Genomic DNA, 18,991 nt, shown 5'->3' on the forward strand with positions numbered 1-18,991 from the left:
TGGATGATATTATTTGAGTCTATGCATTTGCTTTGTTGACCAAATACTTTTTCTTTTCTTACAAATCACTGTCTACTAAAAAAGCATCAGCAGTAAGAGGTATCTAGGGAGTGACTATTAAGGGCTGCCCCTGCCAAACCCTTGTTAAAAGACAGCTTTATTTCCTGATGGCCAAGACTCTTGCTATGTAAGCACTAAGTAGTTGGCTTAGGACATTACTTAGCAGAAGCTCTGAGGATGATCCTTCTGAGGAGGAGGAACAGTGGAGGGGTTCAATGTATGTCTTTGTCGGATCCAGTGATGAGTGCCCAAATCCCAGCAATTCACTGGAAAACCGTCAGAAAACATTGTAGCTTTTAAGTTCAATATAAGTTTAGTTGACCATTAAACTTGAATTTGTAAATGTTTCTAAATGGGAAGATTGCCTATTTAACCTTTTTTTTTTTTAATTTGCAGACATAGTTTTATTATTTATTTATTTAGATACAGAGTCTCACTCTGTTGCAAGGCTGGAGTGCAGTGTGGCATGATCTCTGCTCACTGCAACCTCCACCTCCCGGGTTCAAATGATTCTCTGCCTCAGCCTCCTGAGTAGGTGAGACTATAGGCGCGCGCCACCACACCCGGCTAATTTTTGTATTTTTAGGAGAGGCGGGGTTTCACCATGTTGGCCAGGATGCTCTCCATCTCTTGACCTCTTGATCCGCCTGCCTTGGCCTCCCAAAGTGCTGGGATTACAGGCATGAGCCATCAAGCCCAGCCAGATGCATAGTTTTAATTTTGAAAAATGCGCATGTCAACTTTGAGGCGTCTCAGCTGCTGTTTCTGGTGCTCAGCCGCCAGGAATGGTGGCTATGGAAGCCAAGGTTCTTTGTATGTTTTGGCCACTGGTATCATTTTGACAACCTGCCTTAACAGGTTTTAATTGTATCTTGGCAAGTGAGGTGACACGAAAGCCATCATCTTGGATTTCAATTTGCTAATGAGGATGGTGGTGGAGATGGAATTACCTCGGCATTTTGAAGGCATTTGCTCCTAGATTCCTTGTCAAGACACCTGCGAGTAGGTGTGGCACGGGGAAACCTTTTCAGTATTGCTCTTTTCTTCTTTCCCACCCTCAAGGTACCTGGGTCATTTTCCATGATTGACATCTGGTAACCACAGAGGTACCCTGAGTGAAGGTGGACCCGGCCTGCAGCAGCTCTGCTCTTTTTTTTCCTACTTTCCTAAACTTTATTAGAGAAAAAAGCACTAGAACATAGTCACTTTTCTGGGATTCCTCCCCCAAAAATGTGACGTTTGATTTCCAAACATGCCAGAAGTGTACATGGTTCCCAGTTGTACTAAATAGGTGAGAAGCTGAAGTCCTAAAGTGTTCATCTTCCAACGTCTCCCAATCTGTGGTCTGTCCTTGGATCAGCAATAATTGTCTGAACAGCTACTATGGCTTCATTAATTTTTGTCTGTAGCTCTCTGAGCTCTTCTATATCCAGCAATTGCAGAATTTGAGCAGCTGCATTAAGAACTGCATCTCCTGCATCAAAACCAATAATATTTTGTCTAAAGCAACAGGCAAACCCTCTTTTGTTTGATTTGCCTTAGCAACTGCACCCTGTGTCAGGTGCTCCTGGGCCAAAATTCGAATTGCCTCAGGCATTGCCAGGTAATCGTCATGACATTGAATCTGAAGCAGGTTAGCCTTCACACCAGCCTTAACATCAGGATTATTTACGTCCAAATTGATCAACGGTTCTGCATTTTTAGTTGCATTGTCAGCAGTTTTTGCATAATCAGGTAGTAAGTCCTTGTATTTTTCAGCATTATCTCCATATTCAAGCCTAACAGCTAGAGAAACCAGTCAATAGCTTCTTGTTGATCTTGAATCTTGAAAGGACAGTCAACATCTCTGAGACACTTTTCAAAGAACTTGGGCCAGTCACTGCTGTGGATGTTCCTTAAATTACCTGTCTTCAATCTTGTAGTGTCTAACTTTCTGGTCTTCAAGCCAAACAAAGGTTAACCTTAACCTTGCTAAAAGACTTTTTTAGAGACTGGGTCTTGCTCTGTCATCCAGACTGGCATGCAGTGGTGCAATGATAGCTCATCGTGACCCAAACTCCTGGGCTTAAGTGATCCTCCTTGCCTCAGCCTCCTGGGTAGCTGGGACTACAGGTGTGTGCCACCGTGCCTGACTAAACTTAACCTTTAATGTTATTAAAACACTTTTATTTAAAAGTTAATCTCTTTATTCAGAGAAATTTCTTTCTTAAAAAAAAGCAAATTCTACACATTATCTACTTTATTTTTAAATTTATATGTACCTCAAAATCCTAACATTAGCGACAATTTACTTTTTTTTTAAGTAGTAGAACTACTTATTCTTATTTTTGTTCAAAGTTAACCTTGTTAAAAACTAAATCCAGTACACTAGATTGAAACAGAAGTGCTCTGGAAAAAACAAAAACAAAAACAAAAAAACCCTGTCTTACTTTCTCTTTGAGCAAAATACATTTTCAATACATATCTCAGTCAAATGGTTAATATCTCTAATGTGAAAGAATCCTACACATTGATAAGAAAATGACAAAAATCCCAATACAAAATTTGATAAATAATAATGGGCAATTCACAGAAAATTCAAATAGTAAAAGGGAATGCAAATTAAAACAGATGCTTTTTGCATCCTTTGGCCAGTATTAAAAAGAGAACACATTCATCATTGGTTAAAATGTAGAGAAAGGTCTTCTCATACATTGCTGGTGGAAGTGTAAAACCCTACAACATTTTAAAAAAGAAATTTATGAAATTTAAAAAAAAATATATATATATATATATATTCTTTAACCTAGCAAGCTTGCCTATAGAAAATAAAAGTGCCAGTATTTAAGGATATCTAAGGATATACACATACTACATTTTTTTTTTGTGATGATCATAAACTAAACATAATCCATTCAGCAATAAGATAAATGGTTGAATTAATTATGGCACATATATAAGTTAAAAGATTGTACAGCTATAAAAATGTTAGAATATTTACTGATCTGGAGAGATATCCAGTATGTACTAGAAAAATCAAAGAATTGAGTAATATGTATAGAAATTATTTTTAAAACCCATGCTTCCTCTATACATGTAATGCATACATATCCTTTCTATTATATATTTATATTAACAAGCAGGAAATTGAGGACGGCTACATCCCTGGTATTGATTACAACAGAAGGCTGATATGCTGACCTCTTTTTTCACTGTTGTTGTTGTTGTTTTTACAATTAATGCATATTTTTAATTTTTAAAACCGGAGAAAATTTAAATATAAAAGTCAGTTGTGTAAAAATGAATTATTAGAATTATTTGCCTGGGGAAAAGCGTGCTTTATAGATTCACTGTCACCTACTGTAATACTACTGAAATGTTAAGACTTCACTACTTAAAGTGAGAAAAAGATTCAAGTTTACACTGTTATAAAAGTGTCCAGATTCAGATTTAACTACTCAGATGACTTTCCATAAGCCAAATTCCCACAGTACCAAACAGAAAAAATAAGCATCATCAGTAATGAAGCAGTTAGCCCTGGATCTCAAACATTTCCTTTTTCTCTCTTTTTCACTTGTTAATATACCTCATCCCATTTCAGTTTATAAATCCCATCCCTTCCCTATACAATCAATTCTTAATCTGTATATCTAGAAACAGATTACTTTTCTACTTTTCCTTTGGACAGTTTTCTTTGTCTTAATTCCAAGCTAAAGGTATTAGATCTAGTATCACACAGCTATTCACCAAATACCCTCATTGTGCTAGAATTTAAGAAAGTAGGAATGCTTTCTTAGAATATGAAGAACATGGGTATTTTCTGTTTACTCGACAACTACTCCAAATTTTAGTGAGGACAATTGTTTTACATCAACTTGTAAGACACACATATTTCACATTTTAGCATCTCCAAAATCAAGAGCTATCTTAAAATGATGATATGCTGTGGTTTAATTGTTAGCTTCATGTCTTACAGGTACAAAATTATAATGGTGCATGTTATATTCAGTGGCACTTAGATTTAATAAAATATAGTACAGATGGGAAAAAAATAGAGAAAGTAGAGTATTGTCAGGATACTGGATTTGACCAAGGCATTAAACCCAAATGGCATGAGACATAGAGGAAAAAGAATAAGAGTGTAAGGGACAGTAGATAGTATCCAAGTGACTAGAATTTCCCTCTGCCTGCACCACGACCCTGGGAAATGATGATCTTTTTTTTTTTTTTTTTTTTTAAAAAGAGAGATTTGATAATAAGGAAGCCAGTAATTTGAACATTTGTAGAGCCCTGTCTCCTTTACTGCTTTCTCCATTGAGTGGAGGAAAAAATTCAGTTTAAGATGGGGTAGAGACCAGTCTTAAAAAGAAATAATGTAAAGGAGTAAATAGAGGACCTTAGAAAGAATCTTAAAGGAAAAGCTTGTGTATCAAAATCATTTTTAAAAATATTTGATAATCTTGAGGAATGAAATTATTTTCCATAGTGCTTTACTTTGAGACATTTTAATATAAAATTGATAATAAGTAAAAATTACAGGAAGGGCAAAAATGATTGTGTCAATTCAGTTGAGACATTGTGCAGTCAAAGTGAATGACAAGATTAATCTTCATAATTCTTTTATTATAAATAATGTATAAATTACTATAGTGTAGAATATTCTCTGTGTTAGTTCACTGCTTTATTTCTTGGCCAGGTTCAAATTCCTGGGATAGGTTTTTATTTCATGCTAATGCTTCATTAGTCAAAACTCTTTGGAATGCACTTAACAGAATTAAAAATCTTCTATTCACTTACTTGAATTCCAAAAGGTTCATTTCGTGGCGATAATCCCCCTGGACCATCTTTAACTTTGAGGTTTGCTCAGAACTGGCAGTCTCTATCTTTCCTAAGAGCTGCATCACCTAGTCAAAGTACAAGAGGGTTTTTTGTGTGCATATGAACAAAACCACCAGCATTCACATTAATATACTTTATTCCTTTCAGGAGCCGGGAAACAGATTTGAACGTAAAGCATGATTGCACTTGAAAATGCCTTGTGTTCAAATGAGTATTATAGTTATGCTATCTTCAAGGAAAGAATAATAGGGAGTGTTCCATTCTGTTGTGTAGAATATTCTTTTTGATCATAGGCCATCTAATGATATAACAAAAACATGCTATTTCCATTAGTTTGTTTATTAATCTGTTAATTTGATTATATCTCTACTTCTCTATTGTCTCTCCAGTTACAATACAAGATATGTTATGCTACTGCCACCATATCCTCAGTGCACATTAGGTGATCAATGGTAAATGATCAACAAATACGTATTGAATAAATGTTTAAATACACAATCAGGCTCTGAGGAAAACACACATGACTGGCCCAAGATTTCCAGATAGTATTCTGACATGAACACAAATGAATCCCAAGTGAAATGACTTAGGGCATTTAAGGATAGGAAAAAAACAAATTCTAGTTTTAGAATTTAAGATTAGAGCACCTTCCAAATTGCTAGAAACATTGAGAAAGTTCCTTTATGTAAAAGAACTGGATTAAAAAATAGATGCAGAATTGCAATCCATAATCATGCCTAAAGTAGTCACTTCTAAGCAGAATGAAACTACATGATTGGCTTTGGTCAAACAGAATTCATCTGCTAATAAAGGTGGTCATATGGAGGAGAACGGGCATTTAATAAAATGAGTTCTTATGAAAGAAAGAGGGGAGTAACGGAAGGATTTGAATAGTTAAGTGTTGGGTGGGCAACCAACAGTCCTTGAGTGGCTATTTACAGGAGAAAGATACACTTAAAACAGGCTAAAGATGGAAATGTTTGAAATAAAATAATAGGCAATTTATTATAAAGAGAAATTATAGGTAAAGGCAAAGGAAAAGAAAGCAGCAGAGCAATATTAACATTAGGTAAAATATCACTTAAAGCAAAACACATTTGAAAATGGGACAAAGATGGTCATCTTTATAAATGAAGAGTAAAACTCATTGTGAAAATAGAGAGCTGTGAATATTTATATATTGAGCAAAAAAGTAACAATACATTAGTGATTTTAAATGACTTTTCTTGACTCTTTACTGGTCAAGTAAGTAAAATATAAATAATGATACAGGAAAATATAAAAACTATAAATGTATTTAATAGATTTATATACCAAACCATGTAACTTGGAAACAGCATTCTTTTTTTTTTCAATATGTTGTTGATATGATTGAGTACCTTGAAAAACAAAGAGAGTTTAAAAATTATTGGGCCTAATAAGATGGGTAAGAGGTAGATAAGGAAAGCCAGATGACAGATGAGACTAGAGGAAACTATGTGCTCAGTAACACCTGCTCTGGACTAACTGGCTCCCACCAACAAATAATCAAATGCCAAACTTTCATATTCCCAATTTCCAGAGGATTTCTACTTTGCTCTGCCCAGATGACTTCAGAGGAGAAGAGAAGTGATTGTTTTGCATAAGATATGTGACAAAGTGGAACACAGAAAACTTGGCATTGGGCTGCACTTTAGTGAAACCGTTGACTGGGAAGATGAAAAAGAGACACTTCAGGCAGAAAAGAGCACAAACTAGGGGAAGATGTGTAATATCTTGGTGTGAGTGGGGACCTACCTACAGGGAGCTCAGCATCACTGGACATAAAGGGTGAGTCAAGGAGCACAGTCAGTCTAGAGATGGCCTTTAAAATCCAGACCAACCAAAGGACTTACATGTCATTTTGTAAGAGATACAACCCATTGCAGGGCTTTAAGCAGGGATGTAACATGAACAATTCACATTTATGTTGGACTTTTAATAATAATAGCTTCCATAGGAAATTCTTTTGTTTATATTCCTTGGTTCCATAGTCTTTGAGTAAAAATCATTTTACTACTTCCAGAGAGTAAAACAATAACAGCAATGGTGGACTCAAGCAGTGTATGCTTAGAGTAGATGACTGTGTTGGAACACAGCAGACAATTCATTAAACATTTGTTGATTGAATTGACTGTTCCCATGGTGTACATGAGTGAGCTGTCAGAAGTACACCCTTTGGAAGAAAAGAGTTCTCTTAAAAAATTACCACCTGATTGGGCGTTTTGATAAGCTATAATGATCTTACTTCTGGCAGTAACACATAATATGAGTCCCATCTATTTTCAGTTACCTTCATGTCCAAATTCTTGGAAAGGGTTTCCAGGGCAGGCATGAATTCTTGAATGGCTTTCTCAATTTGCCGGTACTCTTGCCTGAAGAAGTGAATGTCTCCAGAAAGCTTCACGATGCTTGAATCACATCTAATGGCAAGATGGAAATTGGTGTGAGATCAATATCTTTATAATATTTGTAATACTAGAGTAGACACCTGCACATTCATTTGATGGCCAAAGTTCTAAAGTCATTTGAAGAATGAGTTGGTAGATACTGGAGTGTATTCAGGAATCTCTTCATTTTTCTCTTCTCTTTCTGATGAGAGAGAAACCAGGTTGAATGCATTGGTTCAAACTAGAGCACCAACTTGAAATAGTTTAGATGGGGATATTGTGGTAAATTGAGAGAAATTTTACATTTTAAGCTTGATATTAACTTAGTCATAGAGAGTTATAGCAAATTTTGATGTTTTGGAAATACAGGCTGCTGCCTATGGTTAGGCAAAATTAAAATTTGTTCCACTTTTATATCATGTTCTAAATCCATTTTCCTCTCTTTATCCGCTTTTCTTGGCCCCCGGACTGTCAATTCTCCTTTGGCAAGAAAAGGTGTCCCAGCAACCCAAAATCTTCCAATCCATCTTCTCCAATTCCTCACCCTTTTAGCCTCAAACAAAACTCCTGTTCCTTGAATGGTCTCAGTCAGGCATTGCCATGTTAAGACAAAACCAATTCGCACTAACATATGAATGAAGCTTTGGTCCATAAAGTTGCATGTGATAATTTACGGAAGGAATTCTGGTCAGAAGGAGCTAGTAAGGTGAGCTGAAGATTATCTTCCCAGTATGTTAGGGAAGATAACACACAGAACCACACCCTCACAGCCATTACCCTTGACTCTCTTGGGAGAGAGCAGGTTGTACAGTGTATTAATGGTCAGTTTCTGTATATTTTCACATATGCATGAAGAATAGGTTGAAGAGCACTGAACGACTTTATCTTATGTATATCTGAGTTATCAGGATTATTTTGATATTTGTCATTTTATAAAATAACTGTTTTGACTGTCATCAAATAATATTAATTAGGAAATACATTTTCATATTATTATGCTAAGTGATATAAATATTGTTTGCTTTATGACTTCAACATTTTTAGGATCCCAGAATGAATCTTTTTTCCTTAAAGTTTTTGGTGCAAAAGATTTGAGGCAAAAGTGAGTTAAGACGGCAATTTTGCCTGAGCATTTCTTTAAAAAGATCCTGAAGGTATCCCTTTAGTATCACCCTTAAAGATGACTGTAGTGGAGGCGAAGAGGCTGCTGGGAGAAAAAACTAGGAATTAGTCTGATCAAGAATGGGAGCAGGATGGTAGGCACAACATTCCTGATCAAAAGATGTTTTGCACCTTTGCATATACGAACTGTCACTGTCAGAATGGCACCTCTATTGTTGGTTAGTTAGAATGTCCTGATTTGAGTCCGTATTAAGAGCCCCCAAAACTACTCAGGAGTGGCGGCTGCTGCTACCACTACTTCCTGCCATCTCCCTTCCATCCTTCTCTTGTTTCCCACCTTCAGGGACAGCAGGGTCTGTGCAGTGGAGGCCACTGGTTAAAAATGTGGTTTCTGGTGTCAGATAGACCATGCTTCTGCTACTTCCTAGGTTTATGATCTGGGACAAGCTTCTTAATGCCTACGGGTTTCAGTTTTCCTCATCTGAAACAAAGGGGTAATGATGCCATGGTCACTGCATACAGTTGCACAACTTGTCTACCACACAACTCCGGGGGTGCCAGAAACACATGGTTGACAATGCAAATAGTGTCTCCTGGAGTGCTCAGCCTTCAAAACTGTAAGTGGCTGTCCTGAATAGTGTTACTTTGTAGGTTTTTTAGGGATGGAAGGAGGCCATGCATGCAAAGCATATAGCCAGTGCCTGACACAGGGGGAGCACCCACATAAGATTAGCAGCTAGGATTTATTTACTCATCTCGAGAGTTGCCGCCTATTCATTCTCACCTCCCCTAACCACCACCCACTAGCCTAATCCCACATGTTGAAGTCAAGGATTGATTCATAGCTTTTCAAAGCTGCACTCTATATTCCAAAAGGAGTTCCTCTGCCTACTCCTTCTTTAGAATGATTTTATTGTTTCTGTTAAAATAGTACATGACTGTTACAAAAAATTTCATATCATGCCTAAAAAACAAAGGTTAACATCTTCCCAAATCCTGCTTAAAAAGTAACATTATGAATATTTGATTATCATTCTGTTCATCATTATACATATATACTTAAAATGTATGTGTTCTTATAGATATATATATACACACACATAGAGATAGGAAGGAAGAAACATAATTTAGAATACTGGGATTATATTACATGCATCAACTTTAAAATATTACATTTAATTTTACTTTAACCTAAGAAAAGGTAATTGTAGCGAGAAATGAAGAAACCACTGAGTTTCAGATATGTATTTCTTCACTATGAGAGAGATTTCTTTTCTAAAAAAAGAAGCTATAAAAAGCTATCATAGATTGGAATTGTTATACTTGTCACAGCTACCATCTCAATACCAACTTTAGATATTACTAACTTTAGATATTATCGTTGACCATATGCCAAAAAATGAGAAAATAAATAAGTTTATATACTTGTGCCTTCAACATTAAAAAAATAACTTGCTAATTTAAAAATGTTAAATTTTATGACATTTGCACTGTGTTCTGTCACTAGAATGCCTATGGTTATTTAATGTTCACTTTATATGTAGATTAGACGTTCATTGATCATCCTTTCAAACCATGATTTCTTTTCTAAGATCCTTATTTTGATTTATTCCATGGTTGGCCAGAGTTTGTCATCCAGATTTTAAAATCAGGGCTCAGGAGTGCTAGAATTCTCAAGTTCTTGAGTGCTTGAGAATGCCTGACTTCTCTTGTGATTGAAAGGTAACTTAGTTGAGATAACATATTTTTCTTTCTTTCAGAACATGACAAACATCAATCCATTCTTTTCTAGCATTGGTTGAGGTGGAGAAGTCTGAGGTGATGACATTTCTTTCCTTTTTTATGAGACTTGCTTTGACTACCTGGATGCTCTGTGAGTCTTTATCCTTGCTGTTCAGCAACTTCAACCAGGATATCTTGGTTTCATTGTTCTTATATCATTTTTTCCAGGGTTACAGTGTTTCCTTTTAATCTATAGATTCAAATCTGTATTTCAAGAATGCTTTCTTCTCTTATATGCAGGATTTTTTTTTGAAGAATTTGTTCTGTTTCTTCTTTAGGGCCTTCTATTAGTTCTATGTTGGATGAGTTTTCCTTGTCTGTCATATGACAATTTTTCTACAATAAATTTTATATTGAAAAGTATCTCTTTTCATTTAGTGTGGTTTACTCATGTTTTTACTTTCTATAACTCATTATTTTTGGTTGCATTTGTTCTATTTTAGGAGTTTCTAAGGTAGATTAATCTTCATAATATCTTGACTTTTTCTTTTACCTATCCCTGAGCAATTCAGTTTATCTATCTCCTTTTGTTATCTGATAGTCTCTTTTGGAGGGAAACCTTTTTATACCTTACTTTGAAAATTATTATTTATTTTATCAAAGTAAAAGATGCCTGTAATTTGAAAGTTAATAATAACAAGTTGATAATAAACTACAGTGGTTTCTGACCCTTCCTCTCGCTGCCTCTCTCAGTTCCTCTCCCTAGTGGCAAGGGCCTGAAGCCTTTTGAGAATTCTGTTGCATAAAGTTAGGTTGTTCTCAGCTTATCCTACAACTTTAAAATTGGCCTTCATTCTGCTAAGGCAGTTTTCATGTTTCCATCTGCTTTCTAAGTTCCAAGACTTCTATGCTGATATCCCCAGTCCCTATGGGTTCATATTTTAAAAGAAAAAACCTTTCTACTATAGATTCAGTGGGGCTTTTGGAAGGGCCAAATTACATGTGACTGTTCAAAAGTAACCTTTTTTTAAACAAATAAAATTCTTTGTCTTTCATTCTTAATTTCTTTGAAACCGGGAGAACTTTTGGTTTGAATTCTTCCTATACTTTTCTGGGTAGTTCCTTCATGAAGTATATTCACTAGTCTTTTGCTTACGTTTTTGTGTATCTATTATCTGTCTGTCTGTCATCTATCTATCTGTCTTCTGCCTATCTGGGGATGATAGTGGAGGTGATTCATATGCATGACTGCATTCCAACAATCACTATTATGTCTTTGAATGTTTCTGCTACCTGCAGAGGATCAGTGAGTGTGTTTGGTGGCAGGTAGATCGCATCCTCTATTCAGGCTTGCAGTATCAAATCTCTCTCCTTCCTCAGCCTGTTGCACTTCAGCCAGTTTCTCTCAGGTATAAGTGGGCAAGGAGGGAGGTCCTAGATGATAGGAATGATAAAGAACATGGTTGCATCTTTGGCTATACCTCCCAGCTGTTCAGTGTTGCTGACCTGAATCTCTAAGGGGACATGTCGTCTTTCTCCGATGACCCACCCGAGCCTCTACGTAATGCTGCTTGATTCCATTTTGCCAATGTCTCTCAAAATGATGACTGTTGACTAGTGGGAAATCATTATGTTTAAAACCTGAGAAGGACTGTATCAGTCCAAATGTCACAATATTTGGTAAGTGTGTTCTGTTTGTGGTTACTAGCTACAGCAACTTCCTTATTATATTAAAGATGGAGTTTTTGTTTTCCTCCTTTTTCTTTTTCACTGGCATTGAGCTGCCTCAAGTAAGAGGAGTGGAATAAAAGGTCTTTATTCTGCCCTCTGTAACCAAGACTGTTTCCTCTTAAGTGGTCAAAAGTCGATAATATCCACACACTATTTGTTTCTTTAAAGAACATGATTTTGCATTTAATCACAAATCAACAAAATTTATATATATTTTTCCCCCCACATGTAGGTTTCTTCTGGAATCCTAAAGAGCCAAATGGGGCTAGAAAGTTGACCTCAGACTGCTGCTACGGATGGTAAGTCATATGTATCCCTAGGGTGCCCTTCGCATGCTCGCCTTTTCCTTTTTTGCACTTCATCTGAATCTCTAAGGGGATATGTCCTCTCTCTCTGATGACACACCCAAGCCTCTAGTCTATTAAATAAAGGACAGGGTGTCAAAAGCAGGCTGGCAACTTTGAGAACCTCGTCTCATTGGGAGGACTTACTTTTAAACAGCAATGTATTGCCATGGGAAATAAAGTGTAAAATTCAAATCTCATTGTAGTTATTAAATGTTGAGACTGATTTATGAAGCAGTAAAATGTTTGCTAGCAATTATGTTAAAACAACCAACTTAATTTTACTTATGCCAAAATGCTAATTGGAATAGAGGTCCCTCTATGTGGAAAGACAGTAATCAATCTGCCTTAGCTTGTCCATTAGTCATTTGCCTGGCAAAGGCACAGAAAAGGAACAGGAGAAGGAGGGTGAATTTAAGTCTCATGGCTCTTAGCCAAATTCTGTCTCAGATTGCCAAATAGATTTTAGAAATTTTCCATAAAAGGGAGACATTTCAAGGAAAAATAAGACCTTGTACTAAAATCACTGCTTATGATTGAAGGGGAAGGTAAGCAAAAAGCTAGCAGAGCAAAAAGAATTGCACATCTTGATGTAATTTCATTGATCTCTTTGTTTCTTTGAGATCCATTTGCTCTTTTGTCTTGTAAATAGAACAGGGTTTACAAAAATAAAATAATTGGTTTGTAAGTGGTTTGCAGGAAGAAATAGTTGGTAGGAGTGTCGTCAGCATACCACCAAATTTAACTGAATTATATTTCATTTAAAACATGTTTGAAATTAGCCAGTCATGGTGGCATACACGTGTAATCCCAGGTACTCATGAGGCTGAGGCATGATGATTGTTTGAACCTGGGAGGACAAGGTTACAGTGAGCCAAGACTGCACCACTGCACTCCAGCCTGGGTGACAGAGTGAGACTCTGTCTCAAAAAAGAAACAAACAAAGAGACCATGTTTGGTTTTATCTTCTTTGCAAAATCTTGGCACACCTAAATAGGGTTATGGGTTTGCTGATATTTGTCTTGTTATCTTGTTTTGTAACTTACCCAAATATTATAAAACTTCTTTGGTATTGATCAAATATTAAATAATGAAATAAATATTTCTACATATATTTTATTTATATATTCATATACAATATAAATTCCCCTCTTTATTCTCTGGACTGACCAGCAGTTATTTTTTTCTTTGATGAGAGTTTTTCAAACATACGTATTATTTCCTAGACAGCATCTTTTATTTTTAACAAGAATGAAGCCACACTCCAGAACTACAAAGTCTTTCCCAAAGCTACTAAGTCATTTATGTTGTGGGCCAACCAGAAACCTGGGCATCCTTGACACCTCCTCCCTTCCTCCCCTTTGAGCTCCATGCCCATTCCAGTTAATATCCTGATGGTGTCTCATATACAACATGGTGGAAACCAAACACTTTATTACTTCCTGTTTCTCTTTCCCCTTCCTTGTTATAATTGCTCCTTATTTCATATTTCCTTCTCTGTGGAATAACATGAGTATTCAACCAGTCTCCAAGCCCAGAAACTTTGGTCATTATCCTTGACCTCCCACTGCTTAATTCATCCTCCATGTTTATTCATGCACTAATCCTGTAATCCTGTAGATTCTATTTCCTTAATGTCTGTGTTGTCTGTCGTCTGCTCTGGGCTTTCATGGCTAGTGCCTTGGTTTAGGCCCTGCCACTTCTCACCTGGATTGGTACAACAGCCTTCCTCTGATCTCCACATCCTCTTTTGTATCCTACCAATTCAGCTACAACAAGAATGTCACAAAACATGATATGCCACCCCCTACTTAAAATTCCTCTATGGTCATTTATAACCTTCTACGTAAAGTGCCAACTCTTTACCTTAGCCTACAAGACCCCTCATCTTCCAGGTCTGGACTGCTTCTCTGGCTTCATGTCCCAACTTTCTCAAAATGCCTGCTCCAAAATGCCATAACCAAAATGCCATTCTCCCAGGTAGGCCCATGAACATGTCACAGGATCCTTCCCTCAGTTCTTTTGCATATATTATTCTTCCAGGTAAAGTGTCTTTCTCACTTTTCCTTATCTAGTTAACTGTTATAAATCCTTCAAAACTCAGCTCAAGTGTCACCTCCCCTGGGAAGCCTCTCTTCTGCATGGGTCTGATTTGGACATTTCCATAGCCTCCCAGACTTTTAGTATAGCATTCACTTCATGAGTTATTGATACAGCTTGTTTTCCTTGGTAGACTGTGAACAGCTATAGAAAGGAGAACATGTTGCTGAATTCTAACACATGGCCTGGCATAAGATGAGTGCTTAATACATTTTTGTTGAATTAAATGGGTAAATACTCTAGGAGACCTTTGTCTTAGGTAGTAATTATCTAATTCCAAGAGGATTAACCAGATGGAGACAGCAGTGTTACAGGAGAGAGGAATGAGGTACTGGCAAAAGATGTAGAGATGGAAAGGTGTCCACAGTCACCCATTCACAAGTCATCTTTGACGTGTCCACCAGAGTGGTCCTGCCATTCTCAATACCTACACATATTTGCTGAACTGCATACCATCAATTCTTTTGATTTAGAAATCCTGTACAAAAGATGTTATTCAAAACTTTATCCATTTGGCAATAAATCCCGTCAGACTATTATAATCCTTGTATATTTTAAAAGTTTTACTCATTAGCATTTGACATATATGGGGATTTCGTACATGGTTATGAAGGTGTGTCTATGTATGGATGTTGGCATTTGGACAGTTGAGGCCGTAAAGACAGAACTCTGGTCACTTCCATCGGTACCAAACTATGTAAGGGGTCTTTACAGAAACTTTGAATCTCACAGGTAGCGTGAAGCATTCAAAGTTCTATGGTACACTTTCTCAACTGCCATCTCATTAGTTTAGCTTAATGTGTAGACAATATCTTTTTTCTACAGCATGGAACTTGTTTGGGAATGAGAATTCACTGGCCAAGAATTGACCATTAAACATTAGTCAATATGCTGCTTCTCACCTGGCTACTCTTCCTCGAAGATCTCCAACTCCTTGTAGGTGTTTCATGTTTATCTCCTGTACTGCAAAGTTAGTTCCTGTGGCCGCCTGATCTCGAGCTCTTATTTGGTCTTCTAAAATCTGTAATTTTGAGTCAAATTTCCCATTAATTTCCCATCACACATGATAAGGAAACATCATTCAAAGCAGGGGTTACCTAATTGAATGCATTTTGTAGTTAGGCTGATGGTGTAAATGAGTGAGAGAGTCCTAGCTCAGAGAGAATTGATCTCTGCTAATTTATCTGAGGGACAGCAGTGGTTTGATTCTAGCTGATTATTGCCAGGTGGGAAAGATATCTCAATAGTGTTTTAAAGAAAGCTAGAAATCCAGATTTTATATGAAATTGCTCAAATTAACAATATTGGCACATTATTCAAGATCTTTTACAAACCATATATGGACCAAACAGAACATATTTATTGTGTTGATATGGTCATGGGTTGCCATTGACCATCACCAACATAAAAGCTTTTCACAAAAATGCATTTCACGATTGGTGCCATAAGTTTGAAAAAGGATTTTTTTCAATATGGCATCAGGCAAGATTTTTTATGGATTGAACCAGAACCACAGTGAAGTTAACATAGTGCAGGCAAATCTAAATCAACCTGTTTAATACACAATGCAAAAGAGTTTATCTAGATTACTTAGAGAATATGAGAGATTTCTGGCTCATTCGTGTCCAGATTTTGTCCATGAATATTGTTAGTCATGTCTTTATTGTGTTTTGGTGTTCTGGAAATAGAACTGACTTTCTTGTACCACCAGGCTATTGGTCCCAAGAACCATGGATTTTAATTTTTTGTACCCATTTATAAGTATTGATTTAAAAAAATAAAAAAAATTCTGCTTGTCCATAGAAAAAAATTGTATTATACTTGACATTCAAATAAATTCCAATGTAAAGTGAAGACATATAAGAAATTGGTATTTACTAAGGAAAAAAGTGAGAGTTCTGTGTAGGCCTTTGGAAAACACAAATCTGTTACTTGGGGAGACATTTCAGTTTAAGTATTATATTTGACAAAGTCCTAAATTATGTTTAAACTATGGCTATGAATTTTACTAGGAAAGAAAGAATTTTTATAGCAAATAAATTATAGGAATTTCAAAGACCACAGACAGACTCTTGCTCATTTTTTAACTGGGATTGAGACAACCCAAGGGCAAATAAAGCCTTAATTGAAGATGTAAAAGTGTCAACAACACTAACTAGAGTTTGGTTTTTGTCTTTTTGCATGTATGCAGGTGTTTTGTTTTCTGTTTTGGTAAAGTTAGTGATGAAAGGAAACTTATTCTACTATATACGAAAATATTTTCTAAAATAAGGATAAGTAAATCAGTGTAGTAAAGGTACATAGCTACCTGTGATGTCATGAAGACCTTGGCAAGTGTAAGAAAGGAATATGCTCTATATGCAACGCACAGATCAATGGAGGAGTAATTTCACAAGTGGGTTGGGGTCTCTAATTACTCAGAAAATTATTAATTTAGATCCTTACCTCAAGTCATATATCATTATAGATTTCAGAAAAAAATAAATCTAAAATATTTTTTAAATTAAACCATAAAAGTCACAGATAATAGAGGAGATTATTTTGGAACTTTCTAGTCTGAGAAGTATAGTAGTCCCCTCTTATCCAAGGGGGATATGTTCTAAGACCCCCAGAGGATGCCCAAAACCTCAGATAGTACTGAACCCTATATATATTGTTTCTCCCTACACATACATACCTATGATAAAGTTATTTATCAGTAAGAGATTGACAATATCTAAAAATAGAATAATTATAGCAATGTACTATAACATCATACACACTGTGGCTGTAACTCTTGTAGCTTGAAGTGTGACAGCAAAACTAGCATGAATTTCTTTTTCCTTTGTCACAATTTCAAGGATAGAAGATTTGTTCTTACCGTAGATTTTAGCAAACTCAGCATACAATTTTTTTTTTTTCCTTATTAAGTTGAGAACTTCAACCTTCTCACTTAAAGAAAGCTCTTTACAGCTTCTCCTTGCTATAGTGGAATTGCCAGCATCACTACTTTTGTGCTTTGGGGCATTATTAAGTAAAATAAAGGTTACCTGAACATGAGCACTGTGATACCTCATCTCAAAAGTTGATCCGATAACCAACAGGCTACTGAGTGACTAATGGGCAGGGAGTGTTGACAGTGTGAATGTGCTGGACAAAGGGATGATTCACACCGTGGGTGGGATGAAACAGGATGTGCAAGATTTCATCCCACTACTCAGAACAGCACACAATTGAAAACTTATGAATTACTCATTTCTGGAATCTTCCATTTAATATTTTTGGAAATTTTTGAAATCACAGAAAGTGAAACCACAGATGAAGGTGGGAGGACTACAGTAATGAGAGAAATTACAAAGCTAAATATTTGAATATTTACCTTTGTTTAAAACTTATAAAAACATTGTAAATACAATTAAGATAGAAAAAGCAAACTGAAAAAAAATTTTCATCATATACTATTGCCAATGGTCTCAGTGATATACTGCAAGCAGCCTGGATCTGTCTGTGAAGGTGGATTGTATACATCTCTTCTGATCTTTGTGTACAGTGTCATCTTGCTGGTTGTTTGAAATTATAGTAGGAGTATTTACACCATAGAAATAGGCAAATACTACAAACCAGGCTTTCTTTTCTCCTAGAAAAGGACTGATTGCTGATTGTTAAACACTTACTCTCATTTACCAGTTATTATTTCTAATATGTAAAATAAAAGAGCTCATCAAATCAACAAAAATTTAAAAGTACTAAAACCCAAAAGATAAATTAACAAAAGACATAAATCATTAGCAGAAGAAACGAAGCTGTAATTTTATTATTATTAATTTTTTGTTGTTGTTGCTGTTGTTGTAGAGACAGAGTCTTGCTGTGTTCTTGCTGTGTTGCCCAGGCTGGTCTCAAACTCTTGGCCTCAAGCAATCCTCCCAAGTCAGCTCCCCAAACTGCTGGGGTCACAAGTGTGAGCCACAGAACTCAGGCAAAATTATTACTTTAATTAGTCACTTTAAAAAAGTGGATTCAACACTTTCACTAAGAAAAAAAATCTTATTTCTGTTCTATGAAGTTAGCAAAAATTAAAGTAATAAATTTCAATTCTGGCATAGGTAAAGTGAAAAAAAGCACTCAAATAATGCTAATGGAAGTGTAAATTAGTATAAACTTTCTGGAAAACAATTTGGCAACATGTACCAAGAGCTTTCACAGTATTCATACCTTAGTAATTCCACTTCTAAGAATAGATACTATGGAAAGAATCCAAATGCAAATACATGTTTATGCACAAAGGTATTTCTTTTTAAAATTATTTTTATTTTGAGACAGGGCCCAGACTGGAGTGCAGTGGCATGATCATGGCTCACTGCAGCCTTCACCTCTTGGGCTCAGGTAATCCTCCCACCTCAGCCTCCCAAGGAGCTATGTCTATAGGCATGCGCTACCCTACCCAGCTAATTATTTATTTTTTTCTTGTAGAGGCAGGGTGTCACTATATTACCCAGACTGTTCTCAAACTCCTGGGCTCAATTGGTCCTACTGCCTCAGCCCCCACCCAAAGTGATATTTTGACATCAGGAGAATAACTAAGAAAACCATGGTGTATGCACCATGCAAAGAGATTTTAATGAGATATGATAGAGTTTAGGGTGAATGTTAGAATAAAAATCATGCTTACAAACATAGTCTCAGCCTCCTAAATGGAATACTTGGAAA

The 18,991-nt window shown here is 36.1% G+C and overlaps 1 protein-coding gene and 1 pseudogene across 3 annotated transcripts in view; both read right to left on the reverse strand.

Moving 5' to 3' along the window:
* LOC105491974 (family with sequence similarity 81 member B) overlaps nucleotides 1-18,991 on the reverse strand; it is a 52,329-nt gene that overhangs the window by 8,684 nt on the left and 24,654 nt on the right. For all 3 annotated transcript variants that reach the window (XM_071098700.1, XM_011758813.2, XM_071098699.1), the window contains exons 5-7: nucleotides 15,208-15,326; nucleotides 7,190-7,319; nucleotides 4,837-4,943 (exon numbers count right to left, since the gene is read on the reverse strand). In XM_071098700.1, coding sequence (XP_070954801.1) covers nucleotides 4,837-4,943; nucleotides 7,190-7,319; nucleotides 15,208-15,326 — 356 coding nt within the window. The remainder of the gene's footprint in view (nucleotides 1-4,836; nucleotides 4,944-7,189; nucleotides 7,320-15,207; nucleotides 15,327-18,991) is intronic.
* LOC112428498 (RNA transcription, translation and transport factor protein pseudogene) lies at nucleotides 818-2,511 on the reverse strand (annotated as a pseudogene).

This window comes from Macaca nemestrina, chromosome 6 (assembly GCF_043159975.1).
Source record: "Macaca nemestrina isolate mMacNem1 chromosome 6, mMacNem.hap1, whole genome shotgun sequence".
NCBI classification, from domain to species: domain Eukaryota; kingdom Metazoa; phylum Chordata; class Mammalia; order Primates; family Cercopithecidae; genus Macaca; species Macaca nemestrina.